This window comes from Theropithecus gelada, chromosome 9, assembly GCF_003255815.1.
Source record: "Theropithecus gelada isolate Dixy chromosome 9, Tgel_1.0, whole genome shotgun sequence".
Taxonomy (NCBI): Eukaryota; Metazoa; Chordata; class Mammalia; order Primates; family Cercopithecidae; genus Theropithecus; species Theropithecus gelada.
This window is the reverse complement of record NC_037677.1, coordinates 106746765-106769664: the sequence shown is the minus strand read 5'-3', so window position 1 is coordinate 106769664 and position 22900 is coordinate 106746765. Positions and strand designations below refer to the sequence as shown.

General features: G+C 37.7%; 1 protein-coding gene across 7 annotated transcripts in view; it reads right to left on the bottom strand.

Moving 5' to 3' along the window:
* Positions 1-22900, bottom strand: part of ADD3 (adducin 3) — a 141700-nt gene that overhangs the window by 24872 nt on the left and 93928 nt on the right. For 6 of the 7 annotated variants that reach the window (XM_025395539.1, XM_025395538.1, XM_025395542.1 and 3 more), the window contains one exon: positions 9017-9240. The exons of the other annotated variant lie outside the window; for it this stretch is intronic. In XM_025395539.1, the coding sequence (XP_025251324.1) occupies positions 9017-9211 (195 nt within the window). In that variant the 5' untranslated portion in view covers positions 9212-9240. The remainder of the gene's footprint in view (positions 1-9016; positions 9241-22900) is intronic. 7 annotated transcript variants of the gene reach the window in all.

Below are 22900 nucleotides of genomic sequence, written 5' to 3'. Positions count from 1 at the left end.
TGTGAAGATAAGATGGCTAAGAGCTGTATACAAGATAGATGGACACCTTCATACAGATAAGTAACGTAACTATTTTACCATGCTTAAGGCTGAAAGGAAAAAAATCTTCCAGATATCCTCATTTATCTTTAAAGTACAGAAAACTTCTGGACACATGGCAACAGGCCAGTCTGCTCTTCTGGAACTCTATCTTCCCTTCAGAACTAAACTATTTAAATTTTTCTCAGTTCAAAGTAGTTATAACCAATATTCTTTGATTCAGTTTTAAAAACCCAAAATTAATGATACCTACTATGTGTATCACTCATTACATATATTACAATAGCTTTGAAAAGTAGGTATTATCTATTTTATTAAATGTCTTGCACCTTTCTTCCAGGAAAAATTTAAGGCAACTTCTATAGATTAAAATGCTACAAAAATACATATAGGTAAGAAAAATAAAGCTGAAGAGAGAATAAGCATAAGGAGGGTAGATGGAGCCAGGAATGAGGTTAAGATACAAAGTGAATGCCATAAAATTGTATGCATTTGCTAGAGATGGAACAAATTTTATCTCAACTCTGGCAGCCAACACAAATTAAGACAGCCTGCTCAGTGTACTGATTCACAATAGTTTTTAGATTAAAAAAAAAAAAACAAAAAAACAACCAAGTGCTCAAGAGAATCACAACTATTTATAAAACTGGTGAGAAATTTCTACTGGGTGGTATGAGAAAGTTAAAAAAGAAAGGTTGAAAACTTGTTCATGGACATACAGCTAGTAAATGAGAGAGGCAAGGACACAGGTCCAATGCTCTTTTTACATTAGTGAAGAAATGCTTTCTTCATTACTATATATCCCACAATATGTGAGTACCATTCTAAAACCTTTGGGATAGCTATGGTGTCATAGAGGCACGTATAAGCCCTTCTGAAATCAAATTAAAAATAAGAGGGAAAATACGAATGTCTCCTTCAAAGCTGACGAATAGCTTCTATGCAGTACAGGTTAAAAAAAAAAAACAATTTTCAAAGTATATGAAATCTCCCCAGCCTTTTTTACAGTTCACAGTGCTTCAACAGATAAGAATTCTTCCAGTGCAAAAAAGGTTTAATATGTTGTCATGAACATTTATAACTCATTTTTACATGTTTCAAATGTTTCTGAAATATTGTTCAGATAATTACCTAAGTCTTACAACAGTAAGTGTAAAAATTACTAATATAAGACTAATATAAAAAATGACTAATATAATTACTAATTTCAGCTGATTTTTAAAATTTATCAGTAAATTTATTGAGCTTTCATTAAAATATTAGATAAAAATTTTATTTATCTTTGAGATGGGTAATCATATTTTTACTAAAGTTCAATGTTAGTAATCCTTTATAGTTGATTCATTTGAGTCTCACCACAAAGCCCTGAGATAGGCAATGACTTGCTTGAGGTTACAAAGCTAATAAGTAAATGGAATAAAGATTGAAATCTGGAACCCTCAACTGGGCACAGGATCTTTTCCTAATTTTAATCAGAGTTGGGTTGTAGCAGGCATGTTGTGATCTGAAATGTTGAGTAAACCTCTTAGGCTAGATTAGAGCATTAGATTGCAATGGTAGATAAAGCAAAAATACATATATATAGTGGCAGATTATGGTGATCCTGGAATACCAGGTTAAGTACTTGCCCTCTTGTAGCTAAGAATTCATCAAAGCATAATGAGAAACTTAATTTCTAATCACGGTGGTGAGGCCACATACTGTGCTTGTCAGATTAGCCAACAGTTCCCTGGAGTTTCCACTAAAGAAGAGTTGGGTTAGAAGATCAAACAACATATACACAAAACCATGGCATAAACTATGTCTTCCTTCTCAGATACAGAAGAGCATAGAAGAGGAGGTAGTGGTAGTTGTTAAATTTTGTGAAGATGAATAAACCAGAATGCCATCAGGGTGACAGATTCAAGACCTTCAAAAACCAAAATATAGTCTAAGGAATTAAAATCTTCAAAGTGTTGCCACAAAAGCATAACGTACTTCAAATTAGCAATAAATATATAATTTCCAAAAAATAGTTGCCTACTACGTGCTACATGCTGTACTGCATGCTCTTATTTTAATTGTCACAACCGTGTAAGGTATTTTCCCCATTTTACCAACAAGGAAACTGAAGCTGAAGTTCAATGAGCTTCCTAATGTCACATAGCTAGTAAGTGGTAGGCAAAGCAAAATTTGAACCCAGATCCGAAACAAACACTTTCATTAAAAAATTGTGTAAACAAAATGGGCAATGACGAGAAAATGTACCGACTCCTAACCTAGGTCAAAATGGCTTGGTACTGCAAAATTCCCATAGTCTGCTGCTATGTAATTTTTTCGCCATTACTACCTCATGCTTTAGCCTATGAGGTTCATGCAGCATTCTCTGATCGCAACTTGCACTTCTCGAGCCCTGCTGGATCTCCTTCGTCCAATGGAAGTATTGACTTCCACTGTTCTTCTTCCTAATGAATTCTTTCCTTTATTCAACACATCATAAATGCTACCTTCTCCTTGAAGTTACCTAATCATCCAAGTTAGGAGGAATCTCTGTATTTCTTCTCTTCTGCACTTCACTGTGAATGTTTCCCCATACTATACTTAGGGTACCTATTGTATGACTGTGATTGTTTAACTATTTTCCTACTCTGCTATACCATATTATCTGAGGACTGAAACTGTGTCTGTCACATTTCTAGATTCTCCCTGAGTGTGTAGTTCGGTGCTCAATTAATACTAAGTTAGAGTTTCTTTTCATTTTCCTAGATACAAAGAAAGTGAAGAATTTTATCTCAATCTGGACTCAGTTAAGGTAGCAAAGATCCATTTCATAGGTTATTAGCTAGAAAACAGTCTTATCAGTCTATCACTTGAATGAGAAATCCTTCCTGTGTAATTAGGCCTGCCCATAATCTACTAGGTAAGATTTATTTTCTTTAAATAAGAAATTCATCATCATTGAATGTTATAAACTTTTAAAAAGCCATTTAATTCTTCAACTCAAACAAAATTCTACTCGAAAACTTAATTTGCCCCCAGAACATTATAGTTTGAACAGCTCTTCAAACACAGGTCCAAAAAGTATGGGAAAAAAATCACTAGGTGAAAAGCAAAATGTTTAAGTTAGAGACAGGGTGCCTTAAAAGCCTTATCTGAATCTCACACCCTTTTATTTTATATATCTATCAATGTCGAGGGAGTGAGGCTATAAACTTTGAATTAATAAAGTATGGACAAAAATGAACTTCTAAAAATGTCAAATATTCAGAGATTTAAGATTCACGGAGGCTAAGAATACACTTTAAGTACTCATATATTCCAGAATACTATAATCCAAAAGTAGAATTCACTTGAGGTGTCACATTTTAAGGCTCTGTATCTGGTCAGAACTTTCAGGAGAAAGTGGCAGGAGATAAAATATTTAAGTCACAGAAAAGAGAACCAATTTGAGTTTTTAAGAAAACCTCACCTGATAAAATTATTTCAATTAATGCTAAAAAAAAAAAACCTCCATGTTGGCTGATTTATCAGTAATGTCTAACTTACACTCAGATAATAACACTGATAAATATTGGAGACATCAGAGATGAATTTTAAATATCCACATCTGGATGTTTTACCTCAAAATTACTAGAGAGGAAAATTGGGGCAAAAAGTTAAAAAAAAAAAAAAAAAAAAAAAAAAAAAAACGATTTACAGATTTGCTGCTCCCAAGGCACCCTATAATTATGTTATTAGAGCTCTCCTAAAGCAGAATTAGGAGCATAACAAACTTAGTTAGAATTCCTCCATTAAGAAATATACTCATTTGGAACTAGAATACCACTGGCCCTGCTGAAAGGAGAAAAAACAAATAAACCATATTTTCTTCTGGATGGTCTTTCTCCTATATCTAAGTCTTAATTAACATGAAGTTAAAGGTTAGAATATTTTTCTTGAAGCTGTGTACAACAGAAATGTAAATAAAGAATATTTGCATCTTAAACTTCTCAACTGACCACAGATCATGGTGACTTTTGACCAATTATTTGAATTAAGGAACACTGTTAACACTCAGGCCTTACTTCCAGTGATATCCTAAAATGTATATGGCTTTGATGTTTCTCCTTGCATCAAAATAAGCTTGCAGCAGTATGCATTGCCCTGTTATTAAAAACTATTAGTATGTCATGTGCCCAGGCTACCACCACATACACTCCTGTTATTTTTCAGAGTAACACTGCACATTTGTGTCAACCAGTCTAAACTGCTTCTCATGGTGGTAAGGCTTACGAAGCCCAGCAACTGTTTTCCTTATTAAGCAGTCAAGTTCAGTAGGAGATTGTTGGACAATATTCAAATGTTTAATGTTTCAAAGCCCACCCAGCTATTCACTATCCGTTTATCCATGCATTCAGAATTTAATAACTATCTCTTGTGTTCAATGTGCTATTGCTTAGTTTTTCAACTTATATGCTTCTTTAACTTTGAAAAGGCATCGCTTAATTCCAAGAGTTTGTCCTGGACACTTCATTTTGAGAAAAGGGGATAAATTACAACTTAAGGTCTCCACAGACGTTATATACGAGTACAGCGGACACAGAGAACTTGTGGATTCTCTACTGCAACAAAATTTCAAGCCAAATTAATTTACCAAGTGGTATTTGATTTCTAAGATAAATATTTTATTTAAAAATTTAAATATGATAAAAAGGTTGTGAAATTCCTAGAAATAAGTAATACCTGAGGGCCAGAATAAGAAAAATTGTTATTTTCTCAGCTCAAGGCAAAAAGGGGTGATTTTTGTCATCCAAATTTACATTTACACCAAAATGTCTTGTGATTATAAACTCTTCTAGGTTGTGTTGAATTAACTTGAGCTTTGAAGATAAGATGATATAAAAACATATAGGCAGAATTTGTTGTCACTGAATGCTATGAGTTGTACAGCCTAGTGATTACAGGTGTGAGCTTTGGAGTTTAAATTCTGACCACATCATTTAACTAAGCTGTAAAACTTCAGCAAGTTATTTAATGTCTCTAAGTTTCAGTTTACGCATCTGTAACCTAGGCATCTTAATACTTCTTTAACTGAATTGCTTTGAGGATTAAAGACACATAATAGGTGCTTGGCACATAGTAAGTGTTTAATAAAAAAATTTATACTTTGCTTTTATTAATTTCTCTCCTGATTTCCCTTCTACCTAAATTAACCGAGAATTTTAAATAGAAGGTGTACAAATTTGTCGCTTACAAACATGAATTAGTAAAATCTGATTTTAATCTTTATTGGTTATGGATTTTGTCTAACAGAGTGAATCCCAATATTTACAGGAGACTCACAAAATTTTTAAAAGAATTGTATCAGCAGAAACACTGTAAGCTTGGGCTGAAAGGAACAAAGACAGTATAAAAGGAAAAGGGGCCTTTGGACCCCTAAAACTTCTGTAAGAAGAAAGCAGATTAAGAAAAACACAAAGTGGCAAACACAGGTTACCTTTCAAGAAAAAGGAGGATGATTTAGACAGTGGAACCAAGAACCTAGTGGTCAGAGCCAAGCACCAGGGAGGTTCAGTCCTGGTAAACAGCAGGACTGAGTCCTAATCAAAAAACTTCCAAATATTTGTCCAGATGGATTTACAATTGCTTTGGACCAGTGACTCCTTTGTATCTCCCAATTTTCTCCTTTTTGAAGAGGAATGTCTATAGCAGCTATCTTATGCCCTCTCCTGCCACTGGGGAGCAGATAACATGAATCTTTATTTCACAGATCAATAGATTGACAGGACCTGTACTTAAGGTTCTACACCCTGAGGAGGATCCTCTGCAGCTGGACCACATTTAGATGAGATTCTAGATTCAAGCTAATGTTGGAGTGGGATAAGACTTTTTAGGAGGTGCTAGGAGAAGATGAGTGTATTTTGCATGTAGGAGGAAGAAAAATAAATTGTAGCGGAAGGACTGCAGCTCCTTTAAAATAAATTGTGACCTGCCAGGCATGGTGGCACATTCCTGTAGTTCCAGCTACTCAAGAGGCTGAGTGAGGCAAGAGGATTGCTTGAGCACAGGATTTTGTGTGCTATGATTGTGCCTGTTAACAGCCACTGTGCACTAGCCTGAGCAACAAAGTAAGACCCTGTCTCTAAATAGTAACCAGAGAGTAGACAATTCTCTCCTCAAAAGATGGAGCTTAATTTCTCTCCCCTGGAGCATAGGGAGAATTAAATGACTCACTTCTAACTAATAAATATGGTAGAAGTGATAGTGTGTGATGTCTGAGATTAGTTCTAAAGCAGCACTGCAGGCTGCTCTCTCTTGGATCCTTGCTCTGGGGAAGAACACTCAAGCAGCTTTAGAAAAGGTCCACATGGCAAGGAATGGTGGTCTTTTGCCAACAGCATGTGAGTGATCCATCTTCAGAGTGGATACTCCAGCCCCAGTAAAGCCTTCAAATGACAGCAGCCCTGGCTAACATATTGACTGCAACTTCATCAGAGAACTTGAGCCAGCTAAACTGCTCCTAAACTTCTGACCCACAGAAATGGTGAGATAATGAATGCTTGCTTTAAGCTGCTAAATTCTGGAATACTCTGTTATTTTAGCAGTAGATAACTAACACAAGCCACCAAGCATCATTTCCCTTGGTGAAGTTTCTGTTGCATTAAAAGAAACTTAAAAATCACTGTCCTAAAATATGGCAGGAAGACAAAATGTATATACTTTCCTAAGTCTTTCACAAAGAAGATTTTAAATTCATTAGCCAAGATCTAGGAAAAAAAATATCAACTTTTAATTATTTTAAATCTCAGCCTTCTTTGTTCGTCTCTGGGCAGAAAATGATCACTCTTGTTAAGTGAATAAGGAAATGATAAACTATGTGTTTGCCCTTTCACAGTATTTCATCAAGTTCCCCAAGGCATAAGTAAAATTGTTACTTTTAGGTCAATTTACAGATAGAAATACTAAGTATAAAAAATTAATCTACTTAACATTATGCGCCTTTAGTGTAATGGGTAAACTATAAGACAAAAACCCTGGCATAAAAATGGAGTTTAGTACTTTTTTTCATTTAAACTCTACAGTTAGAATTCAGTGGTCCTCTTTGAGATACTTCCTAAAGAAATCTCAATATTTAACAACTTTAACCAAAACTGAAACTTCATTTCATTCTTTCAGTTACTATACGCTATCTGTTACTACAATCATTTTACAATCATTTGGTTGATAAGTTCTTTAAAAAAATTTTTTGAGACAGAGTCTTGCTCTGTCATCCAGGCTGGAGTGCCGTGGTGTGATCACAGCTCATTGTAGCCTTGATTTACTGGGCTCAAGTAATCCTTTCACCTCCTAAGTATGAGACACAGACTCACACCACCACACTCAACTAATTTTTTAATTTCTTGCAGAGACCGGGTCTCACTACGTTGCCCAGGCTCGTCTCAAACTCCTGGGCTCAAGCAATCCTCTCACCTTGGCATCCTAAAGTGCTGGGATTACAACAGGCATGAGCCACCATTTCCAGTCTAGTAAGGTAGTTCTTAAAAATGGGGTTTCTTCAGAGAAGGAAACAAATCTATTTTGATCTAAATAATTAATGTGCTCTTCAAGTCTTTATAAACCTAGATGCTCAAGTTTGCATAAAGTAAGGCACTGAACATTTACTCTCTCATCATGACTTTTCTGATGAATCTTCCCATTTGGAAAGAGTTTCTTTAAAGTGGGCACTATAAAAAAAATAAAATTACACAAAGTTTACATTGTTCTTATAACTTGTACTTCTATGCTTTCACCAAGGCCACTGATATGGGAGAATTAATTACTCAGAGTTGAATTCCCCTTTGGTTCTGGGCTCACCTCTATGATTAAATTCACAAGGACATAACAAAAATGATTTACCAGGGCTACTTCAGGCAGCTCTATGCCTTGGTGCTAACTTTGACACCCAAGTTGGAAACCTAATATAGCCCTAACCTAGGCATCATGTGTCTGTGTGTTGAACTCTGTCTTAGGGGTGCATGATCTTCATTATGCATAAAGTTACGAATTCACTTTGCATTTTAAATCAAGCTGTTCTCTCATTTTCCATAATGTATTAATACATTTCCACTAAGGTTTTGTAAGAAAACAGATCACTTGAATATGATTCACAAAGTCTGAGTATTGCTGTGCAGACAGGATTTTCGGCTTGAGTTGAATTTTTTTTTTTTTTTTTGAGACAAGGTCTCACTCTGTGGTCCAGGGTGGAATGCAGTGGCATGATCATGGCTCACTGCAGCCTTGACCTTTTGGGCTCAAGTGATCTTCCTGCCTCAGCCTCCCAGGAGTAGCTGGGACTACATGTGCACACCACTACACCCAGTTAATTTTTAAATTTTTTTGTAAAGAGAAGGATTCACTATACTGCCTAGGCTGGTTTCAAACTCCTGTGCTCAAGTGATTCTCCTGCCTTGGCTTCCCAAAGTGCTGGGATTACACATGTGAGCCACTGAGCCTGGCCTATAATCCACTTTTAATTTAGTTAATTTAGTGTGTATGCACATATGCCTGCAGTAGGCATATGTAATATTAGGCTGCCAAATCACAGACTTCCTCAAAAACCTTAAGTCTTATGCTGCTCTGAGTGTCAAGGTATCCAAAGGAAGAAGAAAATAGTGCATGGGATATACCTAACTTATTTATTGGTCCCTATGACTTGAGTCATGCCTTTCTTCTCTTTACATATTCAGTCTGAATTGGGTGTCCCTGAATTAAGTAAAATCATTTATCCTCCTTTAATAAAGTGCTATACCCAGAAAACACAAAATTTAAACCACCAAACACAATACTAGTTTGTTGTTAAGGCTCTGCAAATCAAATACACAAATTAGATGTCCATTTCTCCTTTGAAAGACTGGAAGCAACTGGTCGCCACTCTCCTCCACCCCTCTTTTAACCTGAGGGTAGTTTCAGAAACCTTCTACCTTATTATACTAATATTTCTAAAGAGGGAGAAAAATTACAGCCTTCTAATTCAACTCACAGGACTTTGCAGGATCTGAGTAACTCGTTTCCTCTGCTCCATCATGTTGAAGTCTTGTCGTAGATCAGGAGACATATTCCTCTCCCTAATGTATTCTGGGTCATTTTCATTGATGCGGTCAAAATATCTCTCTTTGTGAGGAATGCTGGGAGGAGGGGGAGTGGTAATCACGCCTTGGCTGGCATCTGAGCTCATGTTTTAAGTCTGTGGATTACTCTTGTTATCTGCATTAATAAACACAAAGAAGGACATTCATGATAAATTCATTAAATTCAAAATTTACATGGGTGAAGCAGAACTTTTACATTTTGCCCTCAGAGTAACAGGTGCAACTTTGAAAAGTAGCTTCTCAAAAATATTAGAACAATTTTTTATTCTTATAAAAAGATCTTAGGGCCAGGCGCGGTGGCTCAAGCCTGTAATCCCAGCACTTTGGGAGGCTGAGACGGGTGGATCACGAGGTCAGGAGATCGAGACCATCCTGGCTAACACGGTGAAACCCCGTCTCTACTAAAAAATACAAAAAACTAGCTGGGCGAGGTGGCGGGTGCCTGTAGTCCCAGCTACTCGGGAGGCTGAGGCAGGAGAACGGAGTGAACCTGGGAGGCGGAGCTTGCAGTGAGCTGAGATCCGGCCACTGCACTCCAGCCTGGGTGGCAGAGCGAGACTCCGTCTCAAAAAAAAAAAAAAAAAAGATCTTAGATTATAATGCTGGATTGGAAATTGATACTTTCAGAGCTAACAGAAACTTATGGTTCAATCATGTTAATGTCATCAACTGTGTGGTTTTTTTTTTTTCTTTTTTGAGATGGAGTCTCACTCTGTCACCCAAGCTGGAGTGCAGTGATGTGATCTCTGCTCACTGCAACCTGTGCCTCCTGGGTTCAAGAGATTCTCCTGCCTCAGCCTCCCGAGTAGTTGGGGCTATAGGCGTGTGCCACCACGCCCAGCTAATTTTTGAATTTTTTTTAGTAGAGAAGGGGTTTCACCATATTGACCATGCTGCTCTCGAACTCCTGACCTTGTGATCTGCCCACCTCAGCCTCCCAAAGTGTTGGGATTACAGGCATGAGCCACTGTGCCCAGCTGCGCTGAAGTGATCCTCCTGCCTTGGCCTCCCAAAGCGATAAGATTACAGGGCATGAGCTTCTGTGCCTAGTCCCCAACTCTTATTTTTAATACCACATATGCAAAGGCATACTTTCTAAGTATTTCAGAGTAATAGGAACTAGTACAAACCAGTATGAATTACATTGAGAAAAAAACAGTCTTCAATAACAGTCTTTGAAAATGCTTCAAAGAATAAATTTTTAAAAAGTAGTTATAAAACTTGTGAACACTAAGGGTTTCCCTCTGATGTAGCCTTTGGCCATGCACATTAGAAACAAAGTATCATGTTGGGAGCCGTGGTGGCCCAGGCCGGTTGCCCTGGCACTCTGGGAGGCGAGGCTACACATTTGAAGCCAACCTGGTCAACACTGATTAAAAAAAAAAAAAAAAAAAGAAACAAAGTATCATGTATATACAAAATTCTAGTTTTAAAAATTTTATGCAAATATTTATGCAACAACTATTCAACATGCATATTTAAAAAACATTAGGTTCAAGATACAAATAGATGAAATACTCCAGAATGGTGGCTTTCAAACATTTGTTTTTTTTTTTTTTTTTTTTTTTTTTTTTTTTTTGAGATGGAGTCTGGCTGTGTCGCCCAGGCTGGAGTGCAGTGGCCGGATCTCAGCTCACTGCAAGCTCCGCCTCCCGGGTTCACACCATCCTCCTGCCTCAGCCTCCCGAGTAGCTGGGACTACAGGCGCCCGCCACCTCGCCCGGCTAATTTTTTGTATCTTTTTAGTAGAGCCAGGGTTTCACCGTGTTAGCCAGGATGGTCTCGATCTCCTGACCTCGTGATCCGCCCGTCTCGGCCTCCCAAAGTGCTGGGATTACAGGCTTGAGCCACCGCGCCCGGCCTCAAACATTTGATATTGTATTCACACACAAATATATAAGATACATAACTGAAATAATGACATACTTCCCCTTACTATGTGGTACATTCCAATATTTTCTATTTTAATCTATTTCATTTTAATAAACGCTAGTCAAATGGATTCATGATCCACTAATGGGTTATGACCCACAGCTTGAAAAACAATGCCCTAGAAGTTATGGTCAGGTAGGAAACGGAAGGGAGAAGGGGTAGGAAATGCTAATTGAGAATGAATATATGCCAGAGAGGAGAGTAAGACTGGTTTTTTTGAAGAAATATTGTAGCTTATTACATATTTCTTTACGTGTTAATATTTTTAAAATAGTACTCTTACAGTAAATCACATTTTTGCAATTTTTTTTTTTTAAATAGAGTTTAGGCTAGGCATGGTGGCTCATGCTTATAATCCCAGCATTTTGGGAGACTGAGGTGGGAGGATCACTTGAGCCCAGGAGTTCCAGATCAGCCTGGGCAACACAGTGAAACTCTGTCTCTACAAAATAAATTAAAAAAAAAAAAACCGTATGTGTTGGCAGGCACCTGTAGTCCTATAGTCCTAGCTACTCAGGAGGTGGAGGTGGGAGGATTCCTTGAGCCCAGGAGGTTGAGGCTGCAGTGAGCCATGATCACACCACTGCATTCCAATCTGGGCGATGGGTGAGGCAAAAAAGTTTCTGTATTCAGGTCGGGCAGTGGCTCATGCCCATAATCCCAGCACTGTGGGAGGCCAAGGCGGGCAGATCACGAGGTCAGGAGTTCGAGACTAGCCTGGCCAACATAGTGAAAGACTGCATTTACTAAAAATACAAAAAATTAGTCGGGCGTGGTGGCAGGTGCCTGTAATCCCAGCTACTTGGGAGGCTAAGCCAGGAGAATCGCTTGAACCCGGGAGGTGGAAGTTGCAGTGAGCTGAGATCATGCCACTACACTCCAGCCTGGGTGACAGAGTGAGACTCCATCTCAAAAAAAAAAAAAAAAAAAAAAAATTCTGTATTCATGCAAAAAGTTTACAATTTGCTTTAAGAAATATGGGTGTTAAAAGAACTTTAGCCAGTCACAGATAAAATGTTACAATTATCTGCTTAGTTTAGATAGAAGGCTTTGCAAATAGCACAATGTCTACCCATTTAAAACACATCAATGTCAGCACTGCAGAAAGATAAAAACATTTTCAAGCTCTCTGAGGATATTACAAAGGACTGTTTATGACTCTATGAATTACATACCTAAAAGCACATTTTTGGGGGAGGATTTTTGAAAATAAGCACCTATTAAACAGATACTCTAAACACAGAGCCACTTAAAGATACTGCCAATGATTACATTTCTATCCAGTCCCTCAACCATCCAACCCCTAGGATTATTATTCACAGGTAAGAATATTTCTGCAATGTTTCAGTATATTCAACCATTTCAAAGCAGAACTGCAGAAGACTATGTTACTCTGAATCAAATCAATTGACTGCGCCTTAAATTGAGGATCATTCTACAAAACTGGCCAGTACTCTTCAATCATGTCAAGGCTGGGCGCGGTGGCTCACGCCTGTAATCCCAGCACTTTGGGAGGCCAAGGCGGGCGGATCACGAGGTCAGGAGATCGAGACCATCCTGGCTAACACAGTGAAACCCCATCTCTACTAAAAATACAAAAAAAATTAGCTGGGCGTGGTGGCGGGCGCCTGTAGTCCCAGCTACTCGGGAGGCTGAGGCAGAAGAGCGTGAACCCGGGAGGCGGAGCTTGCAGTGAGCCGAGATCGTGCCACTGCACTCCAGCCTGGGCGACAGAGTGAGACTCTGTCTCAAAAAAAAAAAAAAAAAAAAAAAAAAAAAAAAAAAAAAAAAAAAAAAACCAAAAGAAAAGAAAAAAAAAGAAAAATAAAGACTAAGGAACTGCTCCAGATTAAAAAAGACAAAGGAGACTAAGACGTGACAATTAAAGGCAACATGTAATCTTGGATCAGATCCTAGACCAGGAAAAGGCCATTAGTAGACAATTGGTGAAATTTAAATAGAATCTGTAAATTTGATAATAGTATTTACATCAATGTTAATTTCCTGAAACTGATAATTACAACGTGGTTATGGAAGATATTATCATTTAGGGAATCTGGGTAAAGGACAAACAGGAATTCTTTCACTATTTTTGCCAACTCTTTTGTAAGTCTGAAATGATTTCAAAACAAAGCAAAAAAAAATCCAAAACATATACCTAAACATTAATCCAATATAAAACAAATAGAATCTCAACACAAAAGAAAATATTTATACCACAATTTTTAGGGCCCTCCTGAATTTTATAGTACAGCATGTTCTTTCCTTACCAAAGAATTTTTTTTGTTTTTTTTTTTTTGGAGACGGAGTCTCGCTCTGTCGTCCAGGCTGGAGTGCAGTGGCCGGATCTCAGTTCACTGCAAGCTCCGCCGCCCGGGTTTACGCCATTCTCCTGCCTCAGTCTCCCTAGTAGCTGGGACTACAGGCACCCGCCACCTCGCCCGGCTAGTTTTTTGTATTTTTTAGTAGAGATGGGGTTTCACTGTGTTAGCCAGGATGGTCTCGATCTCCTGACCTCGTGATCTGCCCGTCTCGGCCTCCCAGCGATTACTGACTGGGATTATAGCCTGTAGTCCCAGCTATTTGGGAGGCTGAGGCAGGAGAATGGCGTGGACCCGGGAGACGGAGGTTGCAGTGAGCCCAGATCGCACCACTGCACTCCAGCCTGGACGACAGAGCCAGAGACTGTCCAAAAAAAAAAAAAAAGAATATTATACAAATGAAAATATGCAATATAGAAAACCTTTGGGGATTGGCTTTTTTCACTCAGCATCACTTACTGAAGATTTACAGAGGCTGTCGTATCAATAATTTGTTCCTTTTCACTGTTGAATGCTATTCTATGGTATGGCTGTATCATTTGTTTAATCATTTGCCCACTGAAAGACTACTGGTTAGTTATTTCCAGTATTTGACTATTATATAATTATAGCATATTTTTTCATTAATAGCAAAAAGTAGAAACAACCCAAACATCAACTGATAAACACAAAGTATTTTGTCATATGGTAATCCAGAAAGTGGAATATTACATAGCAATAAAAGGAAATGGAATACTGATATGTGCTTTGACATGTATGAACCTTGAAACATTGTAAGTGAAAGAAGCTAGTCACCAAGGACCACATATTGTATGACTCCATTTATATGAAATGTTTAGAAGAGGCAAACCTATAGAGGTAGAAAACAGATTAGTAGCTGCCTAGCGCTATAGGAAAATGAACATGTTCTAAAATTATTGTGGTGATAGTTGTACAACTCTGTGACTATATTAAAAACTACTGAATTATATACTTTATATGGGCAAATTGCATGGTATGTGAATTATCTCCATAAAATGGTTATTTTAAAAATCCAACCTGAGAAGCCACTGACCACCTTGTAAGCTTGGGAATGGGGACTATCTTGTAAGTCCTCACAGTGGAAGAGAACTCCATAAATGGGGGCTGAATTAAGTTACTTTACTATATCACAACTCCTTCCAAATAAATCTGGTTTGCATTATTTCTAAGCTGGGAATAGTAAAAACAATCTTTTGAAAAGAAGTTACTACTTATAAAAAAAATCTTTCCAAACTTAAAATTCTTGGCAGTTTGAACAGCTTTCTCTAGAATAAGCAAAGAGATGGTTGTACTTTCAAGTACTAGACCTATTGTTTCACACTTAAAAGAATAATCAAAGATATGCCAAGACCTCAAAGCAGCATATTTGGTTAAAAAACAAAACAACAAATGCTATTTTAGTTTTTCTTGATGAAAGTTACTATGAAATTGTAAAGTTATTTGAAGTTCTAGAAAACAACTTAGACCCTACACAAACTATGATAAGCTACCATCCTTAGATCAACTAGTGAAATTTTCTTCATTTTAAGTTCAAAAGACATGAGCTACTTTTAAATGCTAGCCAAAATTTTATACACAACTGACATGGAAATCGACAGATCTGAAAACTTGAAGCAGACATAGATAAAAATGAAGAAAAATGGGAGAAAAAACTCAAATGAACATGGCATTGAGCAGCACTGAGTAATACAGATGGCACTAAGTGCGCAAATGGAGAAAAATTTAATTATCCCACAAAGTCCTAGGATCTTATTCCTAAAGGCTATTGATTTTATATGAGCTTCTCTTGAAATATTTCAGACTAGATTCAACGATTACTTTTTACAGAGAGGAAACTATACTCAGTGGTGTTGAGTGACTTTTCTAAAGTTACATTGTTCAAATATCATATTATAAAATCATAATAATGATGTTTATTAGCATTACCATGTCATCCAGATTGCCCCATAATCAAAATTTACTCCTTCAATGAAATTTAAGAAAGAAAACAGGCCTATCACACCATGTTTATGTATGTAAGAAGGGCTAAAACTCTAGTGCTTGTTATAGACTTAATGGTCCATTTGCCTAGCATGCACAGAAAAATAGATGTACAAGTGGGGTAGTTGTATAATGGCGGTTTATTTGACCTAAATACCAAAGGGACAAGTTTTAAGTAACTACATCATTAAATATTAAAAAGTACCCATTAACATTTTATCAATACGGTATTCCCCTCAACTGCAGTTTCATTTACCTGTGGTCAACCACTGTTCAAAAATAGGCGAGTACAGTACAATAAGATTTTGAGATAGAGGGAAAGACCACATTCATATAACTTTATATTTTTCATACATACATACACACACCCACACACCATAAAGACACTTGATATCTTTGCCAAAACATATAAATAAGATGCATAAAGACAAAGACTATTAAGAGATGGGCAGACCAAGAAGTCAATGAGGCAGGCAGATAAATGGTATAATAAAATATCATGGAACATTCCACACAACTTTGAGTTCCAAACAAAAAGGAACTACACGCAAGGTAAGGACTGTTAAATTGGCTCAAGTCCATCTGAAAAGGAGACTATGTTGGCTATTGATCAGTATCTAGGAAGTCCTAACTCTTTACCTGACAGATGACCGCTATGTCTTAATTAGAAGCTATTGACAAAATGACATTGACTGTGCTCTGGGTAATAATAAATTGTATTTAAGTTTTACTTTTGTTTCTAAAGCTAATTTAGCATCATATTAAAAGAATTGAGGGATTTATTATGAAACAAAGAAAACAGAAAAAGATTCTGTTGGGACCTAAAGAGTTAAGACAAGTATAAAACATCAACTGAATGAGTGGTAACTGAAATTGTTCTAAGATAGATACTAAATAGAAATGCATGTATATATAAACATATCTAAACTACAAAATCAGTAATTTAATGAAACATTTTAAAGCAATCACAGAATTTCAGGTACTATGCTCTGCACAGATTATCTCATTTAATATCCTTTACAACTCTGGCCAGGTGTGGTGGCTCATGCCTGTAATCCCAGCACTTTGGAAGGTCAAGGTGGGCGGATCACTTGAGGTCAGGAGTTGGAGACCAGCCTGGCAAATATGGTGAAACCCCATCTCTACTAAAAATGCAAAAATTAGCCGGGCATGGTGGCATGCATCTGCAATCCCAGCTACCCAGAGGCTGGAGCAGGAGAATTGCTTGAACCCAGGAGGTGGAGGTTGCAATAAGCCAAGATTGCACCACTACACACCAGCATGGGTGACAGAGTGAGACTCTGTGCCCCCAACCTCGAAGAAAAATCCTTCACAACTCTATGAAAAGGTGACCAGTATCCCCAACTTTATAGATAAGAAAACTGAGGATTTTTTTTCCAGTTTTAAAAACAAATTGTAGTTATTTAAAGTATACAACATAATGTTTCCCCACACCTTTTATGTTAGGTTCAGGGGGTACATGAGCAGCTCTGTTACATGGGTAAATTGTATGTCATTGGGGTTTGGTGTACAAATGATTTCATAAGCCAAGTAAGTGAGCAAAGGACCCGACAGGTAGTTTTTCCACCTTCACCTTCATCTTCTTCCTACCCTCCCCATTCAAGTAGGCCCAGTGTCTATTGTTCCCACCTTTGTGTCCATGTGTATTCAATGTTTAGTTACCATTACAGGTGAGAACATGCAGTATTTGGTTTTCTGTTCCTGTGTTAATAATGCTTAGGGTAATGGCCTCCAGCTGCATCAATGTGGCTGCAAAGGACAAGATTCCTTTTTTTTTTACTGCTGCATATTATTCCATGGTATATATGTACCAAATTTTCTTCATCCAGACTACTGTTATGGATATCTAGGTAGTTGATTCCATGTCTTTGCTATTGTGGATAATGCTGCAATGAACGTACTTGTACTTGTGTCTTTTTGGTAGAATAATTTATATTCCTTTGGGTATATACCGAGTAATGGGACTGCTGGGTCAAATGGTAGTTCTGTTTTAAATTCTGTGAGAAACCTTCACGCTGGCTGCACAGCAGTGTATAAGTGTTCCCTTTTCTCCACAACCTCGCCAACATCTGTTATTTTCTGACATTTTAGTAAGAGTCATCCTGACTGGTATGAGAAGGTATCTCCCTGTGGTTTTGATTTGCACTTCCCTGATGATTAGCAATGTTGAGTATTTTTCCATATGCGTGTTGGCTGTGTGTATGTCTTCTGAGAAGTGGAGGTTCATGTCCTTTGACTATTTTTTTATGGGGTTGTTTACCTGTTGGGTTAAGTTCTTTATAAACTCTGGATATTATATCCAGATGTATAGTTTTGGATGTACAGTTTGTAAATATTTTCTACCATTCTGCAGGTCTGTCTGTTTTCTATGTTGACAGTTTACTTTGCCGTGCAGAAGTCTAATTACGTCGTACTAGTTTTTGTTTTTTCGCAATTGCTTTTGGAGACTTCATTGTGAAATCCAGGTTTTCTCCTAGAGTTTATAGTTTTAGGTCTCACATGTAAGTCTTTGATCCATCTTGAGTTGAATTTTGTATATGGTGAAAGGAAGGGGTCCAGTTTCAATCTTCTGCATATGATGGCTAGACAATTATCCCAGCACCATTTATTGAATAGGGAATTCTTTCCCCATTGCTTGTTATTGTTGACTCTGTCAAAAATCAGACGGTTGTAGGTGTGCGGCTTTATTTCTGGGTTCTCTAACCTGTTCCATTGGTCTATGTGTCTGTTTTTGAACCAGTACCATGCTGTTTTAGTTTCTGCAGTCTTGTAGTATAAAAATTGAGGTTTAATAATTTGTCTCAGATTACCAAAGGTTCTTCACAAATAAGGAAATTCCTCATGGTTATAGATCTTGACAGGCATGGTGGAGTTAGCCAAAAAAGATGAGATGGCTCAAAGGACTATCATATCCCAGAGATATATCTAGCCATTAGATCACTGCCTTTATTTGGGGGGAGGGCGCTGAAAATATTATATCGCAATATTCAACACAAAGTGGAAATAGTAAATATTCTAAAAGTAGCAATAAAATTTGCACAAAGTCTTCCATGGCTATCAAACCTACACATGCGGAAACCTACCTACCTCTCTGGCCTATTGCCGGAATTGTCAGATTGATCCACATCATTCTTAAATTTCTGAACCTCCTTTTAGTTCTTTTGAAATGACTTCTGTTATCTTTAAAATGAGACTAAATTCTAAACCTCAACATAAAGTCCAGGAAACAATAAATCTGTAGTTGTTTAGTAAAAGTTAGGACTGAGCCTTAGTTTAAAATCCAACTTGAAGTCAAGAGAAAAAAACCCCACAACAATAACAAAATAGTAACAGCAACCCACTGCGGTACTAAATGTTCTGTACTTAATGTTTTATAAATAAAAATATGATACTAATTAATATAAACTCTTAGCAAACATGAGTTTCCCTGTGATTGTACAACTGAAACAAAGCAGTTAGATGTAGTCATAACACATACATTGTTCATACTGTAAATGCAGAACAGTAAGTAAAAAAATGTTGAGTAGGGGTTGGGCACGGTGGCTCACGCCTGTAATCCCAGCACTTTAGAAGGTCAAAGTAGGCGAACTGCCTGAGCTCAGGAGTTCAAGATAAGCCTTGGCAACATGGTGAAACCCCATCTCTACTAAAAATACAAAACATTAGCAGGGCGTGGTCATACATGCTTATAGTCCCAGCTACTCAGAGGCCGAAGCATGAGAATCGCTTGAACCCAGGAGGCGAAGGGTGCCGTGAGCTGAGATCACGCCACTGCACTCCAGCCTGGGCGACACAGCGAGACTCTGTCTGCCAAAAAAGTCAAGTAGGTGCTTGTTATGTCAACATAATCATTCAACAGGGTGACTCAAAGACTAAAGACAGAGTTGGACAATGCTGAGGATCAATCTGTATCACTAAAGTACCAATACTTGATGAAGGATATTTTATTGATCTACATTACCTGTTACAAGGAACAGTGAGGCAAACAGATTTCTTTTTTTTTTTGAGACAGAGTCTCACACCGTCACCCAGGCTGGAGTGCAGCGGCGCCATCTCGGCTCACTGCAAGCTCCACCTCCCAGGTTTACGCCATTCTTCTGCCTCAGCCTCCCGAGTATCTGGGATTACAGGCACCTGCCACCACCTCATTTTTTGTATTTTTAGTAGAGACGGGGTTTCACCATGTTAGCCAGGATGGTCTCGATCTCCTGACCTTATAATCCGCCCGCCTCAGCCTCCCAAAGTGCTGGGATCACAGGCGTGAGCCACCGCACCCAGCCTAGGCAAACAGATTTCTGTACTTGAGGTCATGGTAGGGTTTGGGAGAGGGAGAGAGACAGTTACTTGCTTAGACATTGGTAGAAGTGAAAATAACATTCATTGGCAACTTGAAACAAAAATCTTTATTAAAATGAGGTCAAATTTACCAATTACAATGGCCATACAAGGGGCAGGGTTACAAAGCTGAAAACATGTATAGAAAGTTCAGAGAAAGCATTTCTTCAAGTCCAAACTCAATCATTAATCATTATCTAACATTAACTTGACTTGTTCCCAACATAAACCATTTGGAAAAGTAAATATGAAACTGATTTTATACATATATCATATATATTATAAACATATATCATATATACATTGTGTGTGTGTACATACATACATATATATATGTATTCCTATAAAATGCGTAAAACAATCAACCACAGAAAGGCAATCCCTCAAGTATCTTACAGAATCCAAAGACACATGGCCTTGGTGCACCTTTACTCTCCTTTCTACAAAATATGATGAACATTCTATATACATTCCCTTAGTCACCATTTGTCTTCAACATGGAGTTTTGAAAAATGGTTGAGAAAACAAAAGACGGGTTCCCCACCCCACAGCCCCACCCCCTCCTTAGAGAAAGCTGACAGAGACTAGTGGATTGATTACTTGGATGTGCGTCTCAGACATTTAGTTTCTGTTGGGTTCCCTATTAGAGAAAATTTAAAAATTGAGATCCAGGAAACTGTCCAAAACTTGACAGCTCATGATAAATGAGAGGTTTTAAAAAGAGGAATCACCAGAAATTATTATTTTTAAATAAACAGTCATTGCTCTCAATTTCAGGAGATATCTTAAGTCTTTCACTCTTATTTGGTAGTCTTTCCAGGCAAAAAGTATTTTTTTTTTTAAAGAAACATCAACTCTCACATACTTTGTACTTTACTGCATACCCAACTCTACAAATCTCAGTGAATCTTTTGTAAAATGAATATTCAAATCAAATAATACAGGAAATTTAACTTCCCCAAATTTTAATCTTACATCTACCTATTTCACAAGATGAAATTAGATTTTAACTGAAGAAATGCAAATAATCCAACAAAGCTTATTATTAAAAATGAGCTGAGTCTGCAAAATAAATATGCACTGAAAACTCTAGTCTAGGAAATCGATTCGTTACCATGGACCATATTTCTGGGTTCCATTCCTAATACAGTCATTGTGACATGCCATGGTGGGGGAAAGGGAGGGATGGAAAGGCACAAAAAAATGAGACAAAATTCTTTATTTTAAAAATTGGAGGAAAATACACAAAAAAATATTAAAGAACCACAGGGTGTAAGTACCAAGAGTTCATTTTGATCTACTATTTCAGATATTCAAGCTAAAGATTTTTGGCTTTCATAACTTATAAAATACAGCTGCAAAAGTCAATCCAAAAGCTGTAGGTAACTCAACACACTGTAACTGCAAAGCAGTCTGATTTGAAGGAGGCGTTTCTGCCTTCAGATTTTGGCTGCTAAGGAACATTTCAAGATCATCAAAACTTGATCTGTTTTCTTTATGAAATGCCTAATATTGTGCCACAAAAATGCATCTTATTAAGTGCAGATAATGGTACCCGAAAATTACTTTCAAAAATACTTTTTGGTTATAACCTGCCACGTTAGCAACTGGTTAATGGTTTTAAGCGGAAGTTCACAAAAAGAGATTTTTATCAATCTCAGATATCTGTTTCTCAAAACGGATTTGTCGAAAACCAGCTTTTTCAAATGAATCATCTTTTAGATCTAGAGATTGACATTCAGCCATACTACCATACTACACTGGTTGAATAGTGTCTTCCCTAAAAATTCATGTCCCCACAAGCTCAGAATGTGGCCTGTTTGAAAATAGGGTTTGTAGATCAAATTAAGATGAGATCATACTGGGTTAGGGTGAGTACTAAATCCAATGATGGGTATCTTTATAAGAGGAAAGTGAAAGAGATGTGGACACAGAGTAACAGAGAAGACACACAGGAAGAAAAAAGACCTGTGATGACAGGGTAGAGATTGAACTGATGCAGCACAAGCCTAGGGACCAAGCTGCAAGCTGGGAACCACAAGAAGCCTGGGGAGGGGCATGGAACAGATTTTTTCCTCAGACCCCTCAGAAAGAACCAATCCTGCCAACACCTTGATTTTGGACCTCTGGCCTCCAGAACTGTAAGATAACAGATCTGTTGTTTTTAGCCACTGGAATTGCAGTACTCTGTTACAGCAGTTCTAGGAAACTAACACATATACTGTTCCAATGGAATTTCCATCCTAATATCTATTTTTGAAAGCATTTTACCATCAACAGTGTGAAAAGATAGCACACCTTTGTAGAATCCATGTCAGCTCTTCAGAAATAACAAATTGTCAAAACACTAACCTGAACAAGACATCTGATATACACAAGTACAATGCAAAATTCTGGTTTTCCACAATGGCAGGTCCTTTGCCAACTACCCTGTGTTTCCAAGGAAATCTAAAGCAAGAAAAATATGAACATTCTTATCACATCAGATGAACAAAAATTTCTTTGTAAAACTGAAGAATCATAATGAAGGACAATGACAAATTAAATATGCAGTGGGTCTACTGCTTCCATCATAGCGGAAACACTGTTAAAGCAGTTACTAAAGCAAAATACTATAGAATATATTTTTACTTAAGCAAAGATGGACTTAAAAGCCACTTGCTCAGGGCCAAGTGTGGTAGCTCACACCTGTAATCCCAGCAATTTGAGAGGCCAAGGCAGGTGGATCACCTGAGGACAGGAGTTCAAGACCAGCCTGGCCAACATCCCTAACTAAACCCCATCCCTACTAAAAATACAAAACTTAGCCAGGCGTGGTGGTGGGCGCCTGTAATCCCAGCTACTTGGAAGGCTAAGGCAGGAGAATTGCTGGAACCTGGGAGGCAGAGGTTGCAGTGAGCTGAGACGGCGTGCCACTGCACTCCAGCCTGGGCAACAGAGCCAGACTCAGTCTCAAAAAAATGGGAAAAAAAAAAAAAAAAGCCACTTCTCAGGTGAGTGGGTTTCTTGCCATGTGTACATATATGCTGCATTTCTGCTATTCTACTCACATTGGAGACCACCGAACCCACACCTTGCAGGTTCATGCCAGGCTCTGGGACCCTTGGATTATGAGAAACCCTAATAAATTAGTTTAGTATTTCAGCATCAAGTCAGTCTTGCTGT